General features: G+C 40.8%; 1 protein-coding gene across 1 annotated transcript; it reads left to right on the top strand.

The window, feature by feature from the left end:
* The first annotated feature begins 3,415 nt into the window (after window positions 1-3,415).
* On the top strand, window positions 3,416-4,471 carry LOC144607321 (nuclear factor interleukin-3-regulated protein-like). Its single transcript, XM_078424076.1, has one exon. The coding sequence runs from the start codon at window positions 3,416-3,418 to the stop codon at window positions 4,469-4,471; it is 1,056 nt and encodes a 351-aa protein (XP_078280202.1).
* The last annotated feature ends 5,202 nt before the right edge of the window (window positions 4,472-9,673 follow it).

Raw genomic sequence — 9,673 nt, 5'->3', positions numbered from 1 at the left:
ATTTAAGCAAAACAACTACTAGCAATTTATGGCGTCATAATGCCATTGAATTTCTAAACAATGGTGCCCAAAATTGTCATTGCCCCAATATAACTGAGCTGAAATGCCAATATTTGTTGCATACAATATGCAGGACAGTCTAAAAAAGGGATTCACAATTTGCGATTAAATTGAATAGTCATTTGATAAAGAGGATAAACAACAAACTGCAGATGCCGGATTCTTGAGCAAAACACAAAGAGCTAGAGCTAGAGTACCTCAGCGGGTCTAGCACTCTGAAGAAGGGTTCCATCCAAATCTCCAACTGTCCAGTCCCTCCATGTATGCTGCCTGACCTGCTGAATTGCTCCAGTTATTTGATAAAATCTGTTTCAGGTTTGGAGCCATCTGTAAAAGACTGGAACAAAATCTGTACACAGATTTTATTTTGGTTGGTGTATGACTGAAACAGGCAAAATGAAGGAATAGTACCAAATCATTTTAATACTTGATGTTTTCTAAAGGTTGTACATAACTTGGTTATTCTTCTCAGTAAAAAAACAATTTCACATTTGCCTTCTCTATGTAGACATAAGCAGTAGTTGTTCAGTTTTGGATATGATTACATAACCATTCTCTGATATTGCTACACTATATAAAAAATGCCGTTACAAACTTTACAATTTTAATAATACCTGAAGTTTACAGATGAGAGCCGTTCCAATTCTAGATACACATGCACATCTTCCTTGATCTGCATATAATCCTAAGGAAATATTACTATGCATGACCAAAATTCAACTGAGACATTTCAAATTAAGTGATTGGATGCAATGGTAAATTAACCATCTTAAAAGACAGATATATCATGACAAACTTTCAAAATGGTTTTCCTTTTACAAGAAACATATTTTATGTATTTTTAATGTCAGTTCAAACTGTTTCAAAACTGTCAGCCAACATTGGATAATGTATTAACCATCTTTAATTTACATCTGATGATGGGCAGATTGTGTTCTCTTCTGGATAAGTGCAGAGTTAATATAATCCTCTTCCGTTATGTTTTATGCACATTGACATGCCCCATAGCTTAGTTTGTAGAGAAGAGGTATTGTGAGTGTGGGTTTTCACCATGGAGAAACAAGATTTCTTAGAAGCAAGGGAAAGAAATCTAGGTACGATCAAGGATTCATTCTTGTGTAGACACAAATGCTGGAGCTGTGTCCTCAGCGGGACAGGGCATCTCTGGAGAGAAGGAATGGGTGACCTTTCGGGTCGAGACCCTTCTTCAGACTAGAGCCAGGGGAAAGGGAAACGAGGGATATAGACGTAGAAAGTATTGTCTTTACACTATCGTAGTACTGACACCGGCAATTGTTGATAACCCGTCACTGGCTCTCATTTCAGTCATTTTAACACGAGCACAACATCAAAGCGTCAACAATTCGAAGGTAGGTAAACTGAGAATGAACAGTCTGCATTAAATTATTCCTGCGTAAACCGGTCTTTAACAGTGAATATTCTTGATTTTCAAACCTTTAATTTCGTTCTTAGAAATGCGTAACAATTTTGCGTAAAGATGGCAAGTGGGTGTTCGTTTCACCTTTTCAGTTTCTTTGAAAAATGTCTAGACATGGAGGTGGGATGTTAAATGTTGGACTCATCGCGGTTAATATAACATTTTGGAACATTTGTATTTGATTCTTCTAAAAAAACCGCAATCTGGCATATTTTACTAAAATGTGTGTTGGTGCTTTGGGAAACAAGACTTTGGATCAGTTGGCGCGTTTGAGGTTTCTGCCCATCGCCTTTAACAGTCTTTTTTTTATTCTTGCGTTAAAGTCTTCAATTTGCATATGTTACGTGATTTGGTGACTTCACGGGAAAATGCACAGGAATCGAGAAACGAATTAGGTAATCATAGACGAGAAGGAAATAAATTGGAAAGAGAGAGAGAAGGGGACGTGAAATAAAACAAGGAAATTGAGACACAAGGAACTGCAGATGCTGGAATCTTCAACAAAAGCACAAAACCCTGGAGTTACTTATCTGGTCAGGCAGCACAAAGAAAAGATGTTGTCGTATGTGAGAGAAGGGGAGAAATAAGAGAAACCCAACACTGAACAGAATGGGGAAGAAAGAAAGGTGGATGTACGGTCCAGAAATTGGGATTGATGGAAGAAACGTTCGGCAGCATTATTGATCTGTTAGTTGTATAATGTTATCGCATTAAGGAGACAATACAACCAATATCTCATCAGAAACTATTAGGTAATGAACAGTGTAAAAATTAACCTTCCCGCGGAAGGCACCCAGCAACCCACATCTGATACCTGTGAAACTCCAACATTGCGAGATCTCTGCAGCCCGGGCGGCTGCATTGCAATGCAAATTACTCGAAATGTTTGCATAACAGTTTAGTTGTCATAACGAAGTGTAGATTAGGTAAAGAAGCACGAAAGACCGCAGTCTTCTCTGAGCGAATCCCATAGCATTCTTCTTCTTCTTTCGTGTCCATTATCTATGTTTCAAATGTTACATCAATGTCATCGTCCGTCCTCAAAAGGGTGCAAGCTTCTGGCAACAATCAGTGGGAGCCACCACTGGTACAATAGATGGTGGTTGTAGCAGAATTAGCTCAGGACACTTCCAGTTTCCAGCCCCGCGACGTGGACGCTTCCTCTATTGAGCCATCCCATGGCATAGCATTGATTCCAGATCATATAAAATCGATTAATATCCCGTGTGAAAAAGGGTTCCGACTAGTAACGTCTGCTATGCACGTTCTCCCCAGATGCCACGGACCCGCTGAGTTATAGACAATATGTGCAGGAGTAGGCCATTCGGCCCTTCGAGCCAGCACCGCCATTCAATGTGATCATGGCTTTGATCACATTCAATGTGATCACATTCAATGTGATCAAAGTACTGTAGTTATTCCAGTACTTTGCGTTTTTATTTGTAAACCAGCATCTGCAGTTCCTTCTATCTCCAACATTGTAATATTATTATATTAATATTATTCACTTCCAGTATTTTGAGTTGCACCGCCTATAAATAAGGAGTTTTCTGCATTTATTTAAACGCTGCTTTAACGACTTTACTAATGCAGATGTGTTTCTTTTAAAAATAGCAGATTGGATAAACTGGTTGGCGGTCACGTTGGTGGTGTGAGGGCCCGGGAGAGGCGAGGCGCGGCGCGGCGCGGCGAGGCGAGGCTCAGCGCGCGGGAAAGGAGCGGGAGCGCGCCCCGCCAGCCCACGTGCACGGCGCGGGCCTAAGTCTCAAGGCGCGCGGACAAACGAGGCGCATTCGAGGCGGGTCGTCGGGCGACGGATGAGAGTCGTTAGCCGCCTTCCATCTCGGTGAGTCGGGTGAAGGGCGAGCGGAGGGAAGGCCCAAGGCCCCGGCCGAAGCCTCGGGCACCGGTCCAGATATGCTGTCGCCCTTCGATGTCAAGGTGGACGTGGAGCCGCCCGGCCCGAAGCACGGTGGCTTCAGGGGCCGGTTGAACTCTCGCAGGAAGAGAGAATTCATGCCCGAGGAGAGGAAGGACGCCTCCTACTGGGAAAAGCGGCGGAAAAACAACGAGGCCGCCAAACGGTCGCGGGAGAAGCGGCGCGTCCACGACCTGGTGCTGGAGAGGAAGATGCTGGTGCTGAGCGACGAGAACGCCTGCCTCAGGGCCGAGCTGCTCACGCTGAAGGTCCGGCACGGCCTCATAACTTCCTCAGTTTATGCCCAAGAGGCACAAATCCTGGACAGCTACATGCAGAAGCATCTGGCAAGGCAGAGAAGCATGGAGATGGATCCGCCTATTTTGGAAGTGGATGCCCTCCCATTCATCCGAGATGGCATCTGCAACAGCCATATGATATGCGCCCCAGGGAGACTTTCCCTTAACTCCATGTCCCAACATGTACAAGATAGTCCATTTCCCAAAGCCTATGCTATCCCTACCTCAATTGGACTACAGAAGCAACATCTTCCAGCAATCTCTGCGGATGAGCCGTCCATGCACAATATTCCCTTGAATCAATTAATATATTCCCGATACCCCTGCTCATTCAATGAAGCATATGCCTGCCACAAACCTTCAAGTGTTTTCACTACTGCAATAGAAGTGAACAGTAAAAGCAGCAAGAGAGAATCAGAAGATGATGCTGAAGATGAACAAGAGGTTCCTAAGATGCATCATTTTTCTTCTTTCAAGGAGTGCAGATTTGAATGCCCAACAGTTATGAAATCAAATTCTTCTGCCCTTCCACACAAACTGAGAATTAAGGTAAAACCGATGCTGGCAAAAGAAGAAAAGGATGGTCCAGAATTTGATCTTGAAATGTCCTGGAAGAGACAGACTCCACTCGAAAATACTAGGAGTATTTCAATGACAGAGATCAAAGACATTGATGTGAGTTTGTGTGATGGTGTTTGTGAATGCAAAGCAGCATTTAAACCTGTTACTTTATTGCCCATTTGTCATTCAGTTTAATTGAAGCTTTTATTATTTGTGACCATGAATTGTTTGTTTATTGCTCATGAATTCTTTAATTTGTGTTTTGCTTTGAAATGTTATATTAAGGGGGCTAGTAAACTTAAGTTGTACATCAAGTTGGAACTTTTAAACTTTTGATAATGCCATTGAAATAGAGTGAATCATATTTTGGGAATATTTAATGTTGGAGAGAAAAAATGATCTACCAAGTTGTGGCTTTTATGTACTTATGAAAAATCCCTAAAAGATGCTTTTTTAATGTCACAGGATGATTTTATCCGATTGCTTTGATAGCAATATTTCAAGTACAATGTATTTTTGCGAATTAAATGGAAATACATTTATATGATTTAAAATTTTGTTTTTGGATGGAAAACAATGAATAATGAATAATTAATAATGAATAATTAACAATTAAATGAAATGTGAACATAGAACAGCACAGCACACAATATTCATGACGAACATGATGTCAAGTTAAACTAATCTCATATGCCTGCATCTCCATGTGCCTATTTAAAAGTATCTTAAGCGTCACTATTATATCTGCCCCCACCACCAACTGCGCAACGCTTTCCAGGCACCCACCTCTCACTGTAATAAAAAAAATTGCCTCACACATCTACTATAAACTTTTCCCCTCTCATCTTAGCTTTGCTCTGAAGTCTTTGACAATTCTACTCTGGGAAAAAAACGTTCTGATTACCTACCCTATCTATGTTTAGTTTAGTTTCGAGATACAATGTGGAAACAAGCTCTTCGGCCCAGCGAGTCCGCATCAACCAGCGATCCTCATACATTAACACTATTCTACACACACAAGGGACAATTTACACATACACCAAGGTAATTAACCTAGGTACCAGTACGTCTTTGTAGTGTGCGAGGAAACCGAAGATCTCGGAGAAAACCCAGACGATCACGGGGAGAACGTACAAAATCCATACAGACAGCACCCGTAGTCGGGATCGAACCTGGGTCTCTGTGCTGCAAGGCACCAACTCTACCACTGCGCCACCATGCCGCCCGATAACTTTTATGCCTCATAATTTTATGTACTTCGATCAGGTCTCTCCTCACTTCCGATTTTCCAGAGAAAACAAACCGTTTGTCCAACCTCTCCTCATAGCTAATATCATCTAACCCAGGCAGCATTCTGGTAGATACAGCAGTTCAAACAGCATCTCTGGAGAAAAGGAATAGGTGATGTTTCAGGTCGAGACCCTTCTTCAGACTGAAGAAGTTTAAAGTGTTACCCAATTCCTTTCTCCAGAGATGCTGTCTGACCCGCTGAATTAATCCAGCTTTTTGTGTCTATCTTTGGTTTAAACCAGCATCTGCAGTTCTTTCCTACAGCATTCTGGTAGACCTCTTCCGCACTCTCTCCAAAGCATCCACATCCTACAGCGACCAGAACTGCACACATTAATCCAAAGGTGGTCGAACCAATGTCCTATAAATTTATTAGAAGACTTCCTGTCTGGTGTTCTCAATGCCTTGGCTGATGAAGTCAAGCATACCATATGGTTTCTTTACCATTCTTTCTGTTGTTGTTGTTCGTCCTTCGGGTTTGAAGATGACCATGACTTCACTTTCAGTCTTATTATTTCGACCGCTGATTGGGATCTCTGCCAGCCGCGGTATGCTGGTCGAGGTGTAAGTCATGACGAGCTTAACTTGGGTTTAAGTGAGGGGGAGTTGCGCAGATCGTCGACCTCACTCTCTCGTCCTGGCCTATCGGGTTCCAGCAGCAAGACATAGTCGAGAAAGCTGGGGACAGGTCAGAATGCAGTGGATTGTCAGAAGTGTCCTACGTATCTCACTCTGCCCTGTATGTGCTCCACTACACTTTGCTGGGATCGTCTTTCTGCCCGTTGAACCTTCTGGTGGTTTCCTCCGCGCAATCCGTCGAACCCAGGCTTCACATGCTAGGTAGACAAGCCCTAAGCCGCTGGAACCAACGACTTGCCGACTACTTGTGGCATGCACACAAGACAGTGGAGAGCACACAAGACAGTGGAGAACCATTCTATCTACTTGTGTTACCACTCTCAGGGATGTCTGGACCTGGTCCCTAAGGTCCACCTTCACATCACTGCTATTAAAGGTTTTGACATTAACTATATACTTTCTCCCTACATTCGACCTCCCAAAGTGCAACACCTCACTTGCTCACTAAACTCTTTGCTTTTCGATGCTTTAATCATGCTATCTTTGGCTGATTTACCCCCAGTAATCTACCTGTTTTGTGTTATATCCAATCAGATATTAAACTTTTTAAAACATGGTAATTTATATAATACTTTATTAAATCAATTAATATACTCCAGTTATTACCATTCATTTAATTCATAATATAAATTTTGATTTCTCTCCAAGTATTTTTATTGGGGAGGAAAAATGCTCACTGGGTTGACCCAAGTCTGTTTGGCTTTTGGAATCTAAAGTATAAATAATTTGAGTGTGTAAACTGAAGCAGTAGTGCAGTTTCACTGATGTAAACAGCTCTTTGTTCTTCACCGTATGACCGTACATAGTAAACACTTTATGACCGTACATAGTAAACGACAGACAATTTGAATCTCAGAGGCATCAAAATTTAGATACAGCTGTCTCAGGTTCTTGACATACCTTAATTAAGATATAGGTAGCAGTTATCAAGCCGAGCTTCTGTTTCCATCCATTAATATTTTCAGACTTAACTTCTGGGTTTTGAACCCTGCAAGGCTGAGCAGCAACTCACAGAGACCTTCTCATATCTATCCCTTAATCATGATCCCATCAACAAATACCACACCACTGTCTCTCAGACGATCACAGATCTCGTTACTCCGGCAGTTTCCCTTCCACAGCCTACAATCTGATAGTTACTGAATCCTGTACTGCTTTTTTCTATCTCCCATCCATAATCCACAATCAGGGCTGCCCTGGTAGGCCATGCTTTCACCTAGCTCTTCCCCCACTGAACTCATCTCCTCATACCTCGATTCTATCTTGCCCACTCCCACCTTCCTTCTTGTCCAGAACTCCTCACACACTCTCTGCCATTTTAACAACTTCTAATTCCTAGACATCCACTGGCTCATTTTTACCATAGACCTAGTTCCCTTCACTTTAAATATATACCAGTTTGTTAGTAATGTAACTGAAAATATTTTGGATATCTATAAAACAAATTAAGATGGAATTTAGTTCATTCCTTCATATGACCAGCTCCCAGGTTCTGCAGAAAGTGTTTATTACCACATTTCTTTTGTTTGCTACTATTAAGAGCTCTTAAGGATAGCGGAGTCAGGGGGTATGGGGAGAAGGCAGGAACGGGGTACTGATTGAGAATGATCAGCCATGATCACATTGAATGGTGGTGCTGGCTCGAAGGGCCGTATGGCCTATTGCTGCACCTATTGTCTTGTCTATTTACATTTTTGAGCACCTTTGAAGTTGTGAAACCATGTATCATGTGTTTTGAGCTGTATCTCTGAGTTCCAATTTGATGAAGTGGGCATTTTTATTTATTTGTAACAAAATAGAAGGAGGCCATTTTATCCATCAAGGCCATTCAATTTCCAAGCAGAGCAATTCAATTTCTTCTCTTGCAACCGGAACTGACAGGTGCAAGTAGAATTGGAGAAGCAGCAACATTTTTGGACACTTTTGTTCCATATCTTTAAAAGCTTTGTTAAAACAAAATTTAACAATTGACTGAGCAGAAATTGGCAATTGTGGAGGAATGTGTGAAAGTATGTGCTATGTGCAGCGCACTTCGCACAAAATGGTGATTTTCAGGAAGTACATCCTTAGTTTATATAATTTTTCTTTATAATTATATCTGGATTCCCAATGTCTTTATTAAATCTAAGTTGAATTCCTTCTTCACAGTAATTTCCCACTGAGTTGTGATGTTCAGAACTGCTCTCAGCATTGCTGGTTTAATTACAACTGTTAAGCTATAGCTAGCATTCTAGGTATAAGATCAACATTCTGTAAGCCTTTCTGAATATGTGTTTGTGTATCTCCTTGACATTGTTCATTGATGAGTCTCTTTGGACCGCCAGTATTTTCTGCAATTTAGAAATGATCTTTTTTTCTCCTCTTTAGGGTAATGAATTACTTTAATTTACTTACACTGGAAAAAATTGTGTCAAATACCATTCAGCAGTTTTATCCATTAATATCTTCTTGTAATCATGTAATTATTGCTTTAGAATTTGTAAAACTTAATATTTTAAGCCATCATTAAATGGTGTTGGAGCATATTCCTGAAGAACTACATTTGATAAAAGAGTCAAAAATTAAAGAGAAATTTAAGAAGTATATTGGAAATAAAAACTTGTAAGATTTGACGCATGTTATGGTGTTTTGATAAAATAACGCGATAATCAAAGCATAGTGGTAAGTAATTTAACTAGGTAGATTAGTAATCTGGACTAATAATCCAGGGATAAGATATTTAATCTATCAACAACATAATTCTGCTTCAATAGATATTAAAAGCCTGATCTTTTTAGTTAATTGAAGACGTCTTTATATTGCTGAATCTCATTTCTACCAACTTGTTTGGATAATTTGCAGTTTGTGTTTTGCTGCAAGCATAACTTTACTGCCTTAGGGAAAATTAATGTACAGAACACCATCTGTCCACACATGGGTTACTAAACTATTTACTTGCCAGAACAGTTTAAATCCCTGACAAAAATTGATCAGTGAATATCACTTTGAGTCAGAGAGACCTCGTGCATGGAAACAGACTATTCGGCTCAACGAGTCCATGTCGACCAAGATGCTCACCTGCATTTGGCCCATATCCCTCTAAACCTTTCCTACGCAAGCGTCTGTCCAAAATGTTGTTATTGTCCCTGTCTCAACTACTTCATCTAGCAGCACGTTCCACGTATGTACTCCCTGCTTTGTATGTTTTAAGACATCCAGCACCTCTTCGACTATAATACATACCGTCCTCAAGATATGGTCATTAATTTTCCTAATTTCCTTTGTCTTCATGTCTTTCTCCGTAATATGAAGAGAGGCGAAATATTCATTGAGGACCATGCTCATCACTTGTGGTTCCATGTATAGGTGACCACTTTGATTTCTGAGGGGCCAGTTTCTCCAATTACCTTTTTCCCTCAATATACTTATAAAATCTCTTTTGATTTTCCTTAATCTTATCTGGCAGAGTTATCTCATAAGTTCTTTTTG

This window comes from Rhinoraja longicauda, chromosome 28 (genome assembly GCF_053455715.1).
Source record: "Rhinoraja longicauda isolate Sanriku21f chromosome 28, sRhiLon1.1, whole genome shotgun sequence".
In the NCBI taxonomy this organism is placed as follows: domain Eukaryota; kingdom Metazoa; phylum Chordata; class Chondrichthyes; order Rajiformes; family Arhynchobatidae; genus Rhinoraja; species Rhinoraja longicauda.
Note: the sequence above shows the minus strand (reverse complement) of the source record. Positions and strands in the feature narration are given on the sequence as shown.

Excerpts from the sequence above, each read along its gene's own strand:
- LOC144607321 (XM_078424076.1), top strand. The coding sequence starts at position 3,416 with ATGCTGTCGCCCTTCGATGTCAAGGTGGACGTGGAGCCGCCCGGCCCG.